Genomic DNA, 21,023 nt, shown 5'->3' on the forward strand with positions numbered 1-21,023 from the left:
GCCTTATTTTCCATTATTAAGGCCTTAAATCTTTAAGCCCTTAAAAAAATATGGGCATAAAAAAATAAGCCCTTATTTGAAAATAAGGCCTTACGAGAAATAAGGCCTTATTTCTGTAAGGCCTTAATAAAAATAAGGGCATAAAAAAAATAAGGGCATAACAAAATATGGGCATAAAAAATAAGGGCATACAAAAATAAGGCCTTATTTTTTTGACCAATCATGAAGCTGAATAGAATTTGGCTTCGCCGCTCATGCGCAGAGATCTCATAACAAAAATGGCGAATGGGGAGATCGTGATGAATTTTTGAGAAGAATTTGTGCTGAAATTGCAAATTGCGAGAGAATTGGGGTTTCCGATGAGGTGTTCGCTCAAGATAAGCATTGTTTACATGAAATGACTGTTTGATTTATATCAGTGTAACATCTTGATCTTACTCTAGCTCCGGATGCGCAGTAGCGATGCGCAGAAAAATATGGGCATATTTTTTTAAGGGCTTATTTTTTTATGGGCATATTTGTTTAAGGGCTTATTTTTTTAAGGTCATAACAGAAATAAGGCCTTATTTCGGTAAGGCCTTAACAGAAATAAGGCCTTATTTCATTATACCCTTATTTCCTTATGGCTGTAAATATTTAAGGCCTTATTTCTAAAATAAGGCCTTATTTATAGAAATAAGGGCTTATTTTGCAGGGGCGGACGAGGGGGGGTTTCAGGGGTTTCCGGAAACCCCCCCCCAGCCAAATTTTTTTTTTTTAAATGGTGTTTTTTTGGGGTATTAATCAGTGACAAAATCTGCTGCCTGAAACTGGTAATGATCATCCTCAAAATGCACCAGATTGCACCATTTTGCATCCTTTTTTACAAAATTTTTCGGGGGGGCATGCCCCCGGACCCCCTTACAAGCTAGGCGCTTTGCGCCGTCGGCTCGGCGCTTCGCGCCTTCACACCCATATCTTCACAATATACTTTTGGAAACCCCCCCCATAAAATGAACTGATCCGCCCCTGTTTTGAAAAATATGGGCATATTTTCAAAAATATGGGCATATTTTTTTAAGGGCTTATTTTGTGGATTTTTGACCCTTTGTGCCAAGGATAATGCTACGAGTATACGGTCTTGCTGAAAAATGGCATTGCGTTCAGTTTCATTCTGTGAGTTCGACAGCTACTTGACTAAATGTTGTATTTTCGCCTTACGCGACTTGTTTACATTTAGTCAAGTTTTGACTAAATGTTTTAACGTAGAGGGGGTAATCGAGACGAGGGTCGTGGTGTGTGTGTGTGTGTGTGTGTGTGTGTGTGTGTGTGTCTGTGTCTGAGTCTGTATGTGCGTGTGTGTGTGTAGAGCGATTCAGACCAAACTACTGGACCGATCTTTATGAAATTTGACATGAGAGTTCCTGGGTAGGAAATCCCTGGACATTTTGTTCATTTTTTTGATAAATGTCTTTGATGACGTCATATCCGGCTTTTCCTGAAAGTTGAGGCGGCACTGTCACGCCCTCAGTTTTGGTTGAAATTTTGGTCAAGTAATGTTCGACAAAGCCCGGACTTCGGTATTGCATTTCAGCTTGGTGGCTAAAAAATTAATTAATGACTTTGGTCATTAAAAATCTGAAAATTGTAAACAAAATATTTTTTTTATAAAACGATCCAAATTTACGTTCATCTTATTCTCCATCATGTTCTGATTCCAAACACATATAAATATGTTATATTCGGATTAAATACAAGCTCTGAAAATTAAATATATAAAATTTATTATCAAAATTATATTTTCGAAATCAATTTAAAACACTTTCATCTTATTCCTTGTCGGTTCCTGATTCCAAAAACATATAGATATGATATGTTTGGATTAAAAACACGCTCAGAAAGTTAAAACGAAGAGAGGTACAGAAAAGCGTGCTATCCTTCTCAGCGCAACTACTACCCCGCTCTTCTTGTCAATTTCACTGCCTTTGCCGTGAGCGGTGGACTGACGATGCTACGAGTATACGGTCTTGCTGCGTTGCATTGCGTTCAGTTTCATTCTGTGAGTTCGACAGCTACTTGACTAAATATTGTATTTTCGCCTTACGCGACTTGTTTTTCTTCTCGTGTCCCTTTGCTTGTTTGTAAGTTAGTTTGTTGATTTTCTGTTTGTTTTAATTACTGTTGATGAATTGTACGCTCTTAATATATGTTTTACGCGCAAAGTAAACATTTATTGCCGGCGTAAAATTGAAAATATTGATTACGCCTTCCTAGGCAAACCTGAGGTGGTGATCCAAATCATTGATACGTATTGGAAGGACTTCATTTACAAATAAAGAAATAAATAAGCCGTTTTAGTGATTTTTCCCCGGCGACATCCACCTTTCGAAGCCCAAGAGACATTCGCAGTGATGTAATTTGCAAACATCTGAAATAACTAACTGTAAAATGCTCCGTTACCGTTGCCGATTATTTCTTTTCATACAAACAGGATTTCACCTTCTGGCGATAATCTCTTTTGCGTTTGATTCTTGATTCTTTAAATTAATTTTTTCAGTGCTATTTAGTTGTAATCCATTACCCAAGCAGATGAAACCCGTGTGAATAACTGAACACTTAGACACTGATGTTCAGATGGTACGTGTGTGGTTACATAATTACAATAACCAAAATTGCAACCCGAACTGTCCAGTGAAGTGCTTTTCCAAGTTGCATGTGAGTGTGTGATTGTGTCTGTTCGGAGCGCTTCTAAGAAATTGTAAAAGTTTATGCGTAAGCATTTGCGATTTTCCGGTCTTGTACTTTTTCGTCAGTTTTCAGCAAACTCAGTTATATCATGTCACATTAGTGTGTGTTTCTCTTTTCTTTTATTTTTTCGTGTGTGTGTGTGTGTGTGTAGTTAGTTGTGTTTTTTTTCAAAGATTTGTTTTTAGCCAAGTTGATAGAGCGCTTGGGCGACTTACTTAAAAAACAAAAACAAAACTTCCCTTTTTTTTCCAACTAAGATCCTTTATACTCGTTTTAGGAATGGGTATGCTAAGTACATTTTTCTTGGCGAATTGTTGTGTTAGCTAAGCAACATTACGTGAATCGTTAAAACATGTGGGTTTTGTTTTTTAAAGTATTCCCCGCTTAACGAATTAAGATTTCTATGCAAAACAACGTGTGTTAACCCCATGTACAAAAACAGTACATGTAGTACATGCTTGAAAGTGCAGAGTGCTGTTGCGTCCAAAGAATTGAGTATTTCAGTAATTATGTCGACTGGTGATAAACACACATACAAACACGCGCACGCATTAACAAATCATAGAGAAACAAGCAAACAATTCGCAGAACAAACGTATATTAATGTGTGTGCATGCGTGAACGCGTGCATTCGTTTGCTTGACTAACTGACAATGTCAATCACGCTTTTAGAAGAGAACCGCTGATTTCAACGTGGTATGGCTTTTACGCGGTCTTATGAGCCTTCTGTAAGACGGGCAGCGTTCGGCCTGTAACAAAACAGACCATCCAATAAACACCAGCGAAGATTTCATTGACGCGGCGGTCAAGTGTTTTGAGTGGAGTGGGCGGAGCGTTGGGTTTATCACATGACCATTTGGGCCAATGGATGAATGTATTTAGTATGTGCGCTACTTTACTGGCGGACCACGAAGCTCGAAGAAGGTGTCAACTTGATTTCTTCATGCAATAAATCGTTGGCAGAAAAAAATGTTGCCCTTGGTGGAACGGGAGCCGCTCAAAAGAGGCGTGATAGAACTTGTGCGCGGTTCATGCATACACAACAATCATTTTTCTTTCAAGGTTTTATTTAACACTATGTGTTCGTAAAAACCGTTGCTCAACAACAAAAATAAATTAATTAATATTTTTCATCCTATACATGCCGCTACAGAAGCACACAGGGAGAGGTAGACGCGGCGAGTCGTGTCGTCTGTGAGGTAACGATCGTGTCAAATCATAGTATCTGTTAACGACGCGCCGAACCAAGGTCAGGGGGTGGAGACAGGGGTAAAGAAGAAAAAATATGTGTATTCAGATTCATTCTTCTTTCAGTTGATCAGCTTACTTGACTTCTATTTCCCGAAAGTTTTTTTTGTTTTGTGCGCAAAATTATCGATTGTTGTCGTTGTGGTATAGTTGGTTGTCGATATTTTTTCTTCTCAACATCACTGGCTTGATTTGTTTAATGATATATGTAGCAGGCAGCACACGTCTGTTTCAGAAATCGTTTGAACGTCTGAATTCTGTTATGATACAACAATATAGATGATATACAACTTTTACATGAGAGAAGAAAGTCAAACATTATCTACCTAGAACATGTTGTCTTGTTAAGTTAGCATGCGTATTTTGTGTTCTATGCTATTCCTACTCATGCAGATGTCGAGTGCATTTGAGGTAGAAAAATAACAACAACCGGCAGTTTTGTCGCGACATTTCTCGCAATAATGTTTTGGTAAAGTTTACTTCCTCGTCCGGATTTTCATATGTAATTTTCCATGATGTTCGACCTGCAGCCGACTGCGAATTACTCTTAAATGTTTTGAAAGTTGCAACGCAAGTAAGCGTTTCTATCTTTCCATGAACTTTTGTTGTTGTAGTATATCATTATGACATATCTGGGCCCCGGCCGAGATTCGAACCCGCGACCCTAGGATCACAAGTCCACAACCTGAGCTACCCGGGCTCCCTTGAAGCCAATCGGTGTGTTTGAATCTTTAGTCCGATCGTGCAATCAAACCTGTCCAATGAAAGCTTGTCCACCACTTTGTCTATAACGACCACACGAAATATATATTTTTTAACATATTGTAAAGTTTTGACTAAATGTTTTAACTTAGATGGGGAATCGTGACTAGGGTTGTGGTGTAGGGCCTACGTAGTACGTGTCTGTGGGTCTGTGGGTCTGTGTGTATGTATGTGTAGAGCCATTCAGAGAAAACTACTGGACTACTGGAGGATACGTTTCTTTGATGACGTAATATCTGGCATTTTGTACAAGTTTTGGTGGCACTGTCACACCCTCATATTTGGATTCATTTGATTAAAATTCTGTAAAAGTAACTTTCGACAAAATCCGGACAACAGGATTGCATTTCAGGATTAAAGCTTGCAAATTATTTTTTGAGTTTGGCCATTAAAAGTCAGAAAATTGTATTTAAAAATAAAATGTGATGAATCGATCCAAAAAGATGTAATCTTATTCTTGATCATTTTCTAATTCCATAAACAAATCTATGTGTATCGATTGAACACTGGATTTTCCTTCTTTGAGCTATGTGACGTCAGAGGCCGACAAAACGTCTGTTTAGGCGGCCAGCCGAGACTACAAAATAGTGCATGTTTGTGTGCGTTCAATCATAAAAACTACAAGAAATTCTACCCAGATACATACATTTTATTTGTATTTTTTTACCAAAATATGACAATTTACACATATCTCGACAGTCGTTCACCTCGACCGCTAGCGCGGTCTCGGAGGAACACTGACTGTTTCGATCTGTGTAAAATGTCCTATTTTGGTCAAAAATACATACAACGTTTAATGTCCTGTTTGGATTAAAACAAGCTCGAAAAAAATATGACCCTCCACCACGAAATGAGTCGCATGTCACCTCGCGCGGTTCTGCGCTAGGCTTGATATAAGTCCGGAGAGTGTATGGTAACAGTGTGAGGGTCACCTTAGTCACAGGCTTATAACTCAAACAGTTTTCGCTCTTTTCTAAAACGGTTTTCACCACTGGATAGAGCATACAAAACTCTTTAGGAAAATGTAAAAATATGAAAATCATGCAAAGGTGACATGCGACTCATTCCGTGGTGGAGGGTCACAAATATACAATAGAAAAAGCACAATTTCATAAGAAGCGCTTTACACTACTGCGCTATACTGGCTTTCTGTGGCGTGAACGCGATAGCGGTCGCCGTCAGGTATGAAATCGACACAGGTATTGAGTTTTGTCTTCGTATTGTCTTTCATAATGTGAGTTCGAAGGGTTGACTGAATGTATTAATTTCGTCTACGCGACATGTTTTAAGATATTGCTTACTTGTCAACTGCGATCACATGTCTAAACGGACTGCGGCTGCCAGTTTCGGCCCAAACTAACGTTCACAACCTGTCTTTCACAACCTTTAAAATCATGTTTGTTTTAAATTTATTTTTTTTAATTACATTGTACTATCTCTACATCACCAATACATAACATTCATACACTACCATCTCGCTATACCGACTGCTAAACGTATCAGACGGACGGGACGGCTCTCAGTTAGCCGAATGCAATCACGTTGTCTTCTGCGCTTGAGTGCACCCCATACACACCTCTTGACATACTCTTGACATACTCTTGAAAGCGATAAGACACCACCCGAGTAGCCAACGGCGGCTTTCTTTAATTGCGATAACAACTCGGGTAGACAGTTTCAAACTGTCGTTAAAGACAGGTCCAACTACACTTACTTTTAAGATGTTACATTATGGAGGTCAAAATGGCCAATTTTCTGTAGTTTTTTTTGGAACAATCTATCCTGTTATTGTATTAAAAAAAGAAGCTTTAATTTTTCGGCACTATATTTGATTATGATGGACTCAGTGGAACTCATTCTGATAAGCATCGCTCCACGGCTATTGCCAGTTGTCTCTCTGACCGGACGCTACAGTCCTACGCGAATCTATATAAAAAAAAAAGAATACAGAGTTATCTCCCATATGTTTTTCGCGAGCACTGATCTAAATTTGAGATCAGTGTTCGCGAGACGAAAATGATTGCAGATTGGCCGACTTCGACAGTGATCTCCGTTCTGTTCTTCACAGTTATGATAAAGACATCGTTCTAAGGTCAAAACAAGTCGAAATTTTGGGACTGCTGCCGGAAGGAGACCGTAATATATGGTTTCATCTCTGTCAACTGGTTACAGAAAAAATCGTCTGCTCCAGTGAGCGCCGAAACCAAACGGTTGATTATCACGTGACACTTTTGTCATATTTAGAATTGTTTGCACAGTAAATACAGCCGCGAAAAATAGCTCGCTTGAAACTGTCTTACATTTCAATTCCTTCGTAATTTTAAAATGACAAAACACCATGAAAAATCATTATCGACGATCGCGAATCTGCTTATATCAATAATACATTACAAAAAACTCTAAATATGCACACACACACACACAAATCGGTTTCCTTGCCAGACAAGGAATCTCAAGGCATCCTGTCAGGGAGAGAATGACCTGAACTCCTTTTGACCTGAGTTCAAGATGAGTGGAACTGTCCTAACATTCTCAGAGAATTATTTTCAAAGTTTATGTTTGTTTTAAACATTAATATGTGAAAACAGAATTAAGGTAGGTGATCAGCGATGCTGTCAAAACTACTCACATTACGTCATATATGGCTGGTTTTTAGTGTTGATATTTTTGTTTCGAGCGACAGATTGACTGATTTGTTTCATATCGCTTAACCGGTATTTATTGTGGGTTTTTTTAAACATTTTTTATTAGGTGTTTTTTGTGTTTGTTGTTGTTGTTGTTGTTGTTGTAAGCACGCTGCTGGATTACACACACACACACATACACACACGGCTGAGTCTGCAGGTGACCCGTCTGCAGTTTTACTAGATATTGCTCGTCGTCGGCGTGTGCTCTTTCAGTAGATATTTTTGTCTTTCTTTGCATCCACATTGTGACACAGTGAAGCCGTCCACGCTGGGTGGTGGGGGTGGTTTGGACTCGATAGATAAAATATTACGATTTTTAGCATAAAGAAAACAAATCCGAATTTTTGAGCGATGGGACAATAAAATAATGAAAAGAATTAAATAAATCTAATTGATCCCTTGACTTTGGGGTAGCGCAACTCTGTTGCTACTAGCTTTCTTCTGGGAGAATGCGACCCGAATTTCCCAGCGACGGGAAAATACATTAATGACAAAAACATCTTATAGATCCCTTGACTTCGGGGTATCGCGACTTTGTTGCTGCTAGCTTTTCTCTGCGAGGAAGCGCCCGAATTTCCCAGCGATGGGACAATAAAGTAATGAGAGAAAAAAAATCTAATATATCCCTTGACTTTGGGGTAGTGCGACTCGGTTGCTGATAGCTTTTCACTGGGAGGAAGCGACCCGAATTTCCCAGCGAATAGACAATAAAGTAATGAAAAACAACAATCTAATATATCCCTTGACTTTGAGGTAGCGTGTCTCTGTTGCTGCTAGCTTTCCACAGGGAGGAAACGCCCCGAATTTCCCAGTGATTGGACAATGAAGTAAAGAAGAAACAAGTCGCGTAAGGCGAATATACAATATTTAGTCAAGTAGCTGTCGAACTCACAGAATGAAACTGAACGCAATGCCATTTTTCAGCAAGACCGTATACTCGTAGCATCGTCAGTCCACCGCTCATGGCAAAGGCAGTGAAATTGACAAGAAGAGCGGGGTAGTAGTTGCGCTAAGAAGGATAGCACGCTTTTCTGTACCTCTCTTTGTTTTAACTTTCTGAGCGTGTTTTTAATCCAAACATATCATATCTATATGTTTTTGGAATCAGGAACCGACAAGGAATAAGATGAAAGTGTTTTTAAATTGATTTGGACAATTTAATTTTGATAATAATTTTTATATATTTAATTTTCAGAGCTTGTTTTTAATCCGAATATAACATATTTATATGTTTTTGGAATCAGCAAATGATGGAGAATAAGATAAACGTTAATTTGGATCGTTTTATAAATTTTTATTTTTTTTTACAATTTTCCGATTTTTAATGACCAAAGTCATTAACTAATTTTTAAGCCACCAAGCTGAAATGCAATACCGAACCCCGGGCTTCGTCGAAGATTACTTGACCAAAATTTGAACCAATTTGGTTGAAAAATGAGGGCGTGACAGTGCCGCCTCAACTTTCACGAAAAGCCGGATATGACGTCATCAAAGACATTTATCAAAAAAATGAAAAAAAACGTTCGGGGATTTCATACCCAGGAACTCTCATGTCAAATTTCATAAAGATCGGTCCAGTAGTTTAGTCTGAATCGCTCTACACACACACACACACACACACACACACACACACACACGCACGCACGCACATACACCACGACCCTCGTTTCGATTCCCCCTCGATGTTAAAATATTTAGTCAAAACTTGACTAAATATAAAAACATCTGATAGATCCCCTGATTTGGAGGAAGCGCGACTTTGTTCCTGCTAGCCTTCCATTGGGGGGAATTGACCCGAATATCCCAGCGATGGGACAAAAAAGTAATGAAATAAGAATCAAAACATTTAATAGATCCCTTGACTTAATTTGGAGATGACAAGAAAATATCGGGCGTATTTACGTGATTTGTAAATCGCGGGGCGATTGTTTTACATTTTTACGAATCACGGGTTAACACGCTCGCATATTACGTCTTCTATGCTATTCCTTCTGATTCTTTCTTTATTTGGTGTTTAACGTCGTTTTCAACCACGAAGGTTATATCGCGACGGGATTCCTTCTGATGCAGGTGTCGATCGCATTTACGATCAAAAACAGGAGTTTTTGCGTCAATTACTAAGGGCATTATGCCAAAAAGCGCTGTATGTCAGCAAGGACTTGTTAGTTTGCTTTGAAACTTTCCGAATATTTTGCCTACATACTACATGTAAGCTACTACGGGTAGTACATAGACAAATTGAACGAAATGACATAGGAATTAATGCCTTAATTTGGGTGCGTAATTTGTCGCAATAATTTGTTGCCGAAGGATTTTAATAGATATGCGCGGAGCGGAATGTATATGGCCTTTCTGATTCCTTATTGAAAACATTTAATAGATCCCTTGACTTTGGAGATGACAAGAAAATATCCGGCGCATTTACGTGATTTGTAAATCGCGGGGCGATTGTTTTACATTTTTACAAATCACGGATTCACACGCTCGCATATTTTGTGTTCTATGCTATTCCTTCTGATGCAGGTGTCGATCGTATGTGCGGTCAAAAACGGGAGTTTTTTGCGTTAATTACGAGGGGCATTATGCGAAAAAGCGCTGTATGTCAGCAAGGACTTGTTAGTTTGCTTTGAAACTTTCCGACTATTTTGACTACATACTACATGTACTACGGGTAGTAGCATAGACAAATTGAACAAAATGACATGGGAATTAATGCCTTAATTCGGGTGCGTAATTTGTCGCAATACTTTGTTGGTGAAGTTTGTTTAATTCAACTGGTAAAAGTAGCACAAATGGTAAACATTATTTAGTGTGTGTTATTCATGTGTTATTTTTGTAAAAGAGTAATTCATTCAGTGTTCACAACAGGTGTTTTAAAAATGTGTTTAAAAGTGGAATGTTTACAGTATATACAACAACTTATTCGGAACGATAACCTCGATAAGATCAAACGAATTATGTATTGTTTGCTTGTCATGTGGGTAATCCTTACACGTAACAAACAACAAACAAACCACAAGGTAGTCCACATCGTATGGCCCAGAGAGGTAATAAAAGCTCGGAAAAAATCAGACACTCAGCGAGCTACTTCTGTTCTCCGACAGGGCCTATTTCTCCCACATGAAAGTTAGCTGCAACAGAGTCGCGCTACCCCAAAGTCAAGGAATATATTAGATTTTTCTCTCTCGTTACTTTATTGTCCCATCCCAAGGTAGTCCACATCTTATGGCCCAGAGAGGTAATAAAATCTCGGGAAAAAAATCAGACAGTCAGCGAGCTACTTCTGTTCCCTGACATATGGCCCATCATGGCCTATTGCCTATTTTCGCGGATAGGTGTGATATTGTGAGAGACGGACTGAATGACACTTGACTTAAAGTGTGAAGCGACTAGAACACCAAAAGCGTTTCTGCTTCAAGACAGGCCTTCGCACTTAGGCTGTGTCTGTGACGAGCTGGAAACATAAGTTAAATCAAAGCGTGAAATGTGTTCGATGTATTTTTGATTTCTTCAACATTAATTTTGTTTAAATTGCAGTTTGGGTATAACCGTGGTCCCTCTTATATACTGATAATGGTAATAGTAATCATAAACAAGTCGCGTAAGGCGAAAATACAATATTTAGTCAAGTAGCTGTCGAACTCACAGAATGAAACTAAACGCAATGCCATTTTTCAGCAAGACCGTATACTCGTAGCATCGTCAGTCCACCGCTCATGGCAAAGGCAGTGAAATTGACAAGAAGAGCGGGGTAGTAGTTGCGCTAAGAAAGATAGCACGCTTTTCTGTACCTCTCTTTGTTTTAACTTTCTGAGCGTGTTTTTAATCCAAACATATCATATCTATATGTTTTTGGAATCAGGAACCGACAAGGAATAAGATGAAAGTATTTTTAATTTGATTTGGACAATTTAATTTTGATAATAATTTTTATATATTTATTTTTCAGAGCTTGTTTTTAATCCGAATATAACATATTTATATGTTTTTGGAATCAGCAAATGATGGAGAATAAGATGAACGTTAATTTGGATCGTTTTATACATTTTTATTTTTTTTTACAATTTTCCGATTTTTAATGACCAAAGTCATTAATTAATTTTTAAGCCACCAAACTGAAATGCAATACCGAAGTCCGGGCTTCGTCGAAGATTACTTGACCAAAATGTCAACCAATTTGGTTGAAAAATGAGAGCGTGACAGTGCCGCCTCAACTTTCACAAAAAGCCGGATATGACGTCATCAAAGACATTTATCAAAAAAATGAAAAAAACGTTCGGGGATTTCATACCCAGGAACTCTCATGTCAAATTTCATAAAGATCGGTCCAGTAGTTTAGTCTGAATCGCTCTACACACACACACACATGCACACACGCACATACACCACGACCCTCGTTTCGATTCCCCCTCGATGTTAAAATATTTAGTCAAAACTTGACTAAATATAAAAAGATAAAACAATAATAAAGTTTTGTTATGTATTGCAAATCCTGACATGGTTCTGGGCGTTTCACAAAATTAATGTGTTAACAAAATTACAAAGCAATGTACATAATGAACATTTTAAAACAAAACCATTTTCTCCCTATAAAAATCAACTAGTACTGTGGCATCAGCATTAACAGGGAAAACAAATCTGAAAATTATTAAAAGCACAATCACCTACAAGATGCACATTATAATACATTATTTATCCAGAATCTATCATAATATTGATTGTTTGTTATTATGTGTTTGCGGCTGCCAGTTTCGGTCAAACTAACGTTCACAACCTGTCTTTCACAACCTTTAAACTCATGTTTGTTTTGAATTTTTTTTTTTTAATGACATTGTACTATCTCTACATCACCAATAAATAAAATTCATACACTACCATCTCGTTATACCGACTGCTAAACGTACCAGGCGGGCGGGACGGCTCTGAGTTAGCCGAATGCAATCACGTTGTCTTCTGCGCTTGAGCGCACCCCATACACACCTCTTGACATACTCTTGAAAGCGATAAGACACCACCCGAGTAGCCAACGGCGGCTTTCTTTAATTGCGATAACAACTCGTTTCAAACTGTCGTTAAAGACAGGTCCAACTACACTTACTTGTAAGATGTTACATTATGGAGGTCAAAATGGCCAATTTTCTGTAGTTTTCGGGGGAGAAATCTATCCTGTTACTGTATTAAAAAAGAAGCTTAAATTTGTCAGCACATTATTTTATTTTAGTACCAGTTCAGTGCCTCATATGGCTTTTTGACCAATCAGGACGGATTCTAGGTGACCCTCTAAATGTTATAACGTTCAAGCAGGGACCCTTTTTGTTTATCAAGCAAAACATTGACAAGACAAAGTACAAATTTAAATCAACAATACCAACGTGATTTATTCTAAAGAATGACACTTCAAATGCTGCGAGATAATACTCTCTTTATCTAAAAAAAAAAGTACAGAAAAGCTAGTTTTGTCGGTGGGTGCTTCACGGAATAGCAAAGCACCGCCCATCCTCTGAGTGTGCAATGCCGACCCGCTCACTTGGAATCTAAATGATCAAAGTTCGAAAAAATCTAGTGAAATTGCGTCACTCGCTTTACGTCAAATGTATCTTTACAGCATTTCCCATCGTCTGGAGTCGGTTCTAAATATCTCTCTCTCTCTCTCTCTCTCTCTCTCTCTCTCTCTCTCTCTCTCTCTCTCTCTCTCTCTCTCTCTCTCTCTCTCTCTCTCTCTCTCTCCTCTCTCTCTCTCTCCCCCTCTCTCTCTCTCCCTCTCTCTCCCCCTCTCTCTTTTTCTCTCTCTCCCCTCTCTCTCACTATTCTCTTTCTTTCTCTCTTTCTATCATCATCATCATCATCATCATCATCATCATCATCATCATCATCATCATCATCATCATCATCATCATCATCATCATTTTTCTTTTCTTTTCTTGCTCCTCTTACAGTATCACGGTAAATGTTCCCAAATAGATCCTAGTTACCTCAGAGGACGTTAATCCCCAAAGTCAGTCAGTCAGTCATTAAAGGCAAAAGCGAGGTAACGCACAACTGGGTCCGACCAGTAAAGCCGTCGTTGCCTGTGTGACAACCACCATAAAAATCTACCACAGCGGGAAACTTTCAAGTTAAGTATTTCCAACCATCATGTGCTGCATTCAACTTTACAATCAAAGGATGTCTGTTGAGATAATCGAATGGATCAAACCTTTGAAACTTGCGCGCATATTCTAAGCCGACTAACACATACTTGTCAAGGACATCATAAAATGGTTCTCGGTGAAAATTTGACCGAGGGCCATTTTACGACGTCCTTGACTCGAGTGTGTGACGTATACTCTTATGCTCTGCTTCTTGGGCAAGGTAAAGAACACCGAAAATATTTCAATGCCGTTCTCGAGCTACGCTGACTTTTACAAAGGGTACAGCTGACACGGCTTACGTAATCTGGTTTCCTGGTCATTTGTGTGAAAAATCTGTCCGACAAAGAAGAAGAAGAAGAAGTGCGCGCAGAGAGAGAGAGAGAGAGAGAGAGAGAGAGAGAGAGAGAGAGAGAGAGAGAGAGAGAGACAGACAGACAGACAGACAGACAGACAGACAGACAGACAGACAGACAGACAGACAGACAGACAGACAGACAGACAGACAGACTTTCCGCACTCGTTAAAATGTCAGTCGATACTGGAATGAATGTTGAAACATTGTAAACCTAAAAAAAAAATATAAAAAAATATTAAAATTAAACATTCATACGAGTTACTATCTGTGACAAGAACGCATAAGAAGTATAGCAACTAAATATTAATCCGCTTACCCATTGCTCCTCTTCGCACCTCGGCCTTGTGAGTCGTCCTTTTCCTGAGTACTTGCACACAAGTTTTGCGTATGCATACTTCAGTTCGTCTGGAAAGGGCTGTTTTGAATTCTTGTTCGCAAGTTGAACAGCACGACTGTATTTGACCACGTACACCAAATCGTTCTTTCTGGAAAAGTCTGCCAGCCGTTCAGTAAGATCATTCCAACTTCTGAATGTTTTCCCCAACTGTCATTTGTGCCATTTCTCAGCGATTGATCAACGGTGTGGTTATTATGGATGTAGTAAGTGTCGAATTGTGAGAATGCACAGTTCTGTCCGCCAAGTGGTTTTAAACACTGCGCGTATTTGCACCAAGTAATAACGTGTCACATCAAAATAGTTCTTTACCTGTCAGATAGTTTAGCGCCAAAAACATGAACCAATGATAGCCCATGGATTAGTAAGTCATATGATGTTGGGGCGGGGCCAATGAACTAATGTCAACACAGTAAGTATCAACCAATGTTTGGCTCCGCCCCCACATCACGTGGACTGGGTGGCCGAGTGGTAACGCACTTGCGCTCGGAAGCGAGAGGTTGCGAGTTCGACCCTGGGTCAGGGCGTTAGCAATTTTCTCCCCCCTTTCCTAACCTAGGTGGTGGGTTCAAGTGCTAGTCTTTCGGATGAGACGAAAAACCGAGGTCCCTTCGTGTACACTACATTGGGGTGTGCACGTTAAAGATCCCACGATTGACAAAAGGGTCTTTCCTGGCAAAATTGTATAGGCATAGATAAAACAATGTCCACCAAAATACCCGTGTGACTTGGAATAATAGGCCGTGAAAAGTAGGATATGCGCCGAAATGGCTGCGATCTGCTGGTCGATGTGAATGCATGATGTATTGTGTAAAAAATTCCATCTCACACGGCATAAATAGATTCCTGCGCCTTGAGTCCGAGTCTGGAGATACGCGCGCGATAGAAGACTTCATATATATAATCACGTGACCCATAAACCCATCGCCTGTAATTAGATCATACTATTACCGCTTCAGTTCTGAGACATCCTGCTTGCTGGCGCGCGCGCAGAGAAAAAATTCCCTCTTTATCTTCGCTTCTGATGCTCATCCTATTGTTGTTGGCACTCGGGTTTGTTTGTTTGTTTGCTTAACGCCCAGCCGACCACGAAGGGCCATATCAGGGCGGTGCTGCTTTTGACATATAACGTGCGCCACACACAAGACAGAAGTCGCAGCACAGGCTTCATGTCTCACCCAGTCACATTATTCTGACACCTGACCAACCAGTCCTAGCACTAACCCCATAATGCCAGACGCCAGGCGGAGCAGCCACTAGATTGCCAATTTTAAAGTCTTAGGTATGACCCGGCCGGGGTTCGAACCCACGACCTCCCGATCACGGGGCGGACGCCTTACCACGAGGATTGGAACTCGGGTAACAGGGAGCGAAGGGCAGTGCCCCACCTAGTGATCGAGTGCCACAACCCAGACTTTTCCCTTAATATATACATAGGTTTTAAACATCGAACGCAGAAGAAGAAGAATACATAGGTTTTAAACTCCTGCTTCCGGATTATACAAAACACATTAAAACATGTATTAAACAATGGCGACTGGACGTGAGAGGGAACAATAAAGAGACCAAAAAGCAATGTACTCACGTTAAAATGACGAACACGGAACGAATAACAGCGACGTTTCGACCTAAGGGTCTTCTTCAGGCACAAAAACACAAAAATACACACACAAAAAAGAAGAAGAAAGACGATAGAACAAATGAAGAGAAGAATAACTGACAAAACAACTGCACTGCACAAACCAACAAATGACAAAGACACAACACTTCGAATTAACCTAAAATAAATCTCATAACAAAATAATTGTAATCATTTTTTTTTTTACAGGAATGTATATGTTTCTGTGTTTGTTTTTGTTTTAATACAAAAAAAACCGTGATCAAATAATCAGAACTCTTTCAAAATATTCTGAATAAAATATATTAAATGCAATAACTTTTGTTTTTTTTTAATTCAAATAAATGTTTTAGTTTAACTGCATTTGAATAGAAACTGAATTCTGATGAAAGCAGTTACTGTAAAGTCATTTGAAGTCACATGATAAAAATCACATGGTTTAGTTGAGCAGACCAAAAAGTGCAGAGCTAAAATATGTGTATGAATCTGTGTGAAAATCCAGTCCGTTTGTCCACAGGGATGCTAGGAAGCAGTCAAATGGGGTCGCTCAATCTGCTCAAATCCAGTCAAATGGGGTCGCACGGGCCGACAAATGGGGACGTCCCCGTTTGTCGGAAGCGTCCCCATTTGACTGCTCTCCAGTGACAATCGTCCCCATTTGTCGGTAAAACCACCTACACACATATACACACACATACAAACGCACACATACATACACACACACACAGACACACACACACACACACAGACACACACACATACACACACACACACAGACACACACACAGACACACACGCACACACACACACACGCGCGCGCGCGCGCGCTCTCTTTCTTATGTACTCCTTGTAATCGTTTTTGTTGCTGTATGTCAGAGTGTCTGTCGATCTTTTACACACACTTACCGGTTCCACAATAAACCCCTGTGTATCCTGGGGGACAGGCACACGACGGTGTTCCTGAGGCAGTTGTGCAGTTGGCTCCGTATTGACAGGGGCTGTATAAACACGGGGCATCATCTGCAACATCATCATCATCATCATCATCATCATCATCATCATCATCATCATCATCATCATCATCATCATCATCATCATCATCATCATCCTCATCACCATAGTCGTCTTCGTCGTCGTCGTCGTAATCATCATCATCATCATCATCATCATCATCATCATCATCATCATCATCATCATCATCATCATCATCATCATCATCATCATCATCATCGTCGTCGTCGTCATCATCATCATCATCATTATCATCAGTTCAAAAAACAACAACCGCGGGATCAATTTAATCACGATCAGCAGGGGCCGGGCACTCCAAGGATGCTCAACATTTTACGAGTAAGGAAGACAAATGGAACACTTCCTTGGCCATGAAACGCAGACGGATCTTGGTCAATTATGGTAGTTTTCATGGTAAATTGGTGTACCGAATTTGAACTCAAATGGCACCATACTGTGGAAACTTTAATGGACTGCATGCTAAATTGGTGAACGATCACACGGACTGACGTCAACCGAAAACAACTAAGAACTACCAGGTCGATTGGTCAGGGATTCAGTAGGATACTCGTGCCCCCCCCCCCATCCCACTACCCCCCCCCCCTACCCATAAAAACAAGTCGGGGGGGGGGGGGGGGGAGAACACAAATCTGGAAAAACAAACGCAAAAACAAGGTAATCAACATTCTCTATCAAATAGCCCACGTAATAATAAGCATTTGCTTGACTGCGTGTCCTAGTTGTATGTTTTGAATTGTTTCATGCGAAGAAATTCTGAATTAAATGAGCTCTCAGTTATTCAAATTGGTAACGACTGGTTTTGAGTGGCATTCTCAGATTTTGTTTCCTCTACACCGTGCCTTCTCCATTACTCATACATTTCGTCCTACCTTTTGGGCGACAAAAAAATCGACCAAATGAGCTACAGAGTTCGCTTTGGGGGTGGAATAGATGACAACACACATGAGGAATGCATTAGTACCAGTGTTTTAGTGTTCTATTATTCAAAAGCTGAACACTGCGTTGGGTGGTCTTTTCAGAGAGTGTATATTCTTAAATAGACAGTGTGTTTGTTTACGCCGTGATATGCGTTTTAACCCCTTAAAGCACAGACTGTGATTACAAGTTTGATTTCCTCATTCCGACGGTATTTATCTGCTTCAAGGAATGCGTAAACATTAGAAATAAATAAAAACATGACGATGAACGTAATCGGTATTTCTTGCACACGAGAGCTGACGTCGACAACCATTCGCCGATTTAATTCATTTAAGTAATCAGAATAGTTACGAAGCCTTGACGAGCAAATCTTGATAGGATGAACTAAATTACAGCACAGCAAATGTCCCTTGCACTTTTTAAGGTCCAATTCGTCAAAAAAACAAAACCAAAATGGCTCCTTTTGTGTACTGTGTGTACTATCTTCAAGATTAGTGCGTAAAAGTACCACTAATCACGTTTTAAAGGTGCATTAAGGTACGCTTTGCAGACTTTAATTTTCCCACGCTCTGTCTTTGTTCGCACATAAGAACGGCGAATCTTACATACCTCATTACCTAAACTCGATCGCATGGCTTTTGTCTGCTAGTGTCACAGGTAACTGCTTAGACGATGAATGGAATCGGAACACAAACGCAGAAAACCTTGCACAGGCCCAAACAGTGGGAAATATTGAGAGCATAATTATGATGGTTTCTTCGTATCGGAATATTTTGACAAAAAGAATGTTCAATGTGTTTAATTTCTCAAAATCATATGCGGATACATTGGACCCTGTTCTAAAATCATTCTTTCTTTCTTTCTTTATTTGGTGTTTAACGTCGTTTTCAACCATTCAAGGTTATATCGCGACGGGGGAAGGGGGGAGATGGGATAGGGGAAAGGGGGGAGATGGGATAGAGCCACTTGTTAATTGTTTCTTGTTCACAAAAGCACTAATCAAAAAAGTGCTCCAGGGGCTTGCAACGTAGTACAATATATGACCTTACTGGGAGAATGCAAGTTTCCAGTACAAAGGACGTAACATTTCTTACATACTGCTTGACTAAAATCTTTACAAACATTGACTATATTCGATACAAGAAACACTTAACAAGGGTAAAAGGAGAAACAGAACCTGTTAGTCGCCTCTTACGACATGCTGGTTAGCATCGGGTAAATTATTTCTCGTCCCAACCAATATGGGACTCCCGCTAACCCGCGGGGGGTCTAAAATCATTCTAAAAGCTCAAAATGTAAAAGTCAGAAAACTCACCTACATATCTTAAGTGCCGTTTACATTGCAGACTTTCTACCAACTTCTCTCCAACTTTTGTTGGAGTTAATACGCTCCCGAGTTGTCGATGCCAAGTGAGCGAAAAGTCTGAATGTGAACGGCCCCAGCAATTGCCGTGACTCGAAAACTCAGTTGAGCGCTGCTCGACTCGGCCGTGACTTGGCGCAGATTTGGCGCAGACTTTTCTTATTTCTTATCGCGCTTGCTGATTGGTTACCTCTAACCTCATTGGTCTTTCCGCATTGGGAGGTAGCTCCGATAGCTGAACTTGCCTTCAAGTCTGCGGAGAATGGCCGCTTAAAAATAGTTCGAGCGTTTGCGCTGTTTACTTGGGCAGCGATTTTGATGTAATTTGGCACCAGCTAAAATCGCTTGAAAGTTGGGGGGAAATTGGTAGGAAGTTTGCTTAGGTGAATGAAGGAAACTTACTGTTTTCACAGCGAAAGCCTGAGAAGCCTGCGGGACAGGAGCAGGTGAAGAAGCCGTTACCTTCAGTGCAGCTCCCGCCGTTTACGCATGGGTTGCTTAAACACTCGTTCACGGCATCTGCAACCAACAAAGGAAAACATGAACAAGCACTAAAATCAAAAATCTTAAAGAAGGTGGAAGATAGAAGGTTGTTTATGTCGCTCATTTTCCAACATTGAGCCTTCATGACAGAAACACCTTTAGCATGTACGTTTTCAAAGTCTAATGCGAGTGTCTATGTGTGCGTTCCAACAAGCAAACAAATAAGCAAACAAAAACAAATATTTCAACAAAAAAGCAAAAAAAACCCAAACACAACAAAAACAATCAAGCGAGACAGAAAATAAACGCGATGTCAAAATAAAATAAAAACACAAACAATTATACAAAAACACGCATATACAAAAACAACAACAACAACAACAACAACAACAACAACAACAACAACAACAACAACAACAACAACAACAACAACAACAACAACATAGCTTTAAAACAGTAAAGAGGGTTTCCAAAGTGCCCATCATCCTTTCGAGAAACCAATATGTGCATGCTAAACCTTAGATAAAACAAAACATGAACAATTAAAGGCAAAATGAAACCTTTCTCGACTTCTTTCTTGTCTTTCTTCTTCTTTGTTCTTTCTGAAGACAATCCAAACTGATCCAGAAACCAATACAACATAAATGCACTGCTTACCGCAATGAGTGCTGAGGAAGCCGACCAAGCCGAAGACCAAAAGAACTGCAACCCCGTGTCCTTCCATTGTGATCACCGTTACCGTTCAACCCTAAGCTATCCCTGCCCTGTCTAGAAACAGCGCGCCGCAATTAGCAGCCGAGTTCTTTTATACCCGTCCCTCGGCACAAGGCCTCTTTTTCTATCTTGTTTGTTATGTGAGCTACAACTTCCTATTTCACAGGGTCCAAGTGGGTCATGTTGAGGGAATTAGGGTCAAAGAGTGTATGTTATGTAGGTACGGAGTAGTGTATATATACCTACGCACTATGCGTGGAAAAAGTGTGTGGTGCACCCCCCCCCCCCATTAAAACAACTATAAAAAAAATACAGACCAAACAAAAAACAAAAACAAAACACTTTTAAATCTTTAAACAACACAGGGAGAGAAATAAAGCCACAGAAAAAAACATCACGGAAGAAAAAACAAACAACCTTTGCATCTGTAAACAACACAGAAAACAAACACAAAACACAATAACTTTAAATCGGCATCCTCAGATGTATGTGCATGACTTTATTGGTTTCATTTCATACAACCGTTTTTATGTTTGGCTGACAATTCTTCGTCTTTAGGCAAGTTACTAGATTTAAGCTATGATCTGAATG

The 21,023-nt window shown here is 39.8% G+C and overlaps 1 protein-coding gene across 1 annotated transcript in view; it reads right to left on the reverse strand.

Annotated features, from left to right (window-relative positions):
• The window catches only part of LOC138977231 (fibropellin-1-like), a 70,976-nt gene extending 50,466 nt beyond the window's left edge, over positions 1–20,510 (reverse strand). The window contains exons 1-3 of the mRNA XM_070350137.1: positions 20,376–20,510; positions 19,638–19,754; positions 16,829–16,942 (exon numbers count right to left, since the gene is read on the reverse strand). Coding sequence (XP_070206238.1) covers positions 16,829–16,942; positions 19,638–19,754; positions 20,376–20,442 — 298 coding nt within the window. The 5' untranslated portion in view covers positions 20,443–20,510. The remainder of the gene's footprint in view (positions 1–16,828; positions 16,943–19,637; positions 19,755–20,375) is intronic.
• Positions 20,511–21,023: the final 513 nt, after the last annotated feature.

Source organism: Littorina saxatilis, linkage group LG9, assembly GCF_037325665.1.
Source record: "Littorina saxatilis isolate snail1 linkage group LG9, US_GU_Lsax_2.0, whole genome shotgun sequence".
NCBI classification, from domain to species: Eukaryota; Metazoa; Mollusca; class Gastropoda; order Littorinimorpha; family Littorinidae; genus Littorina; species Littorina saxatilis.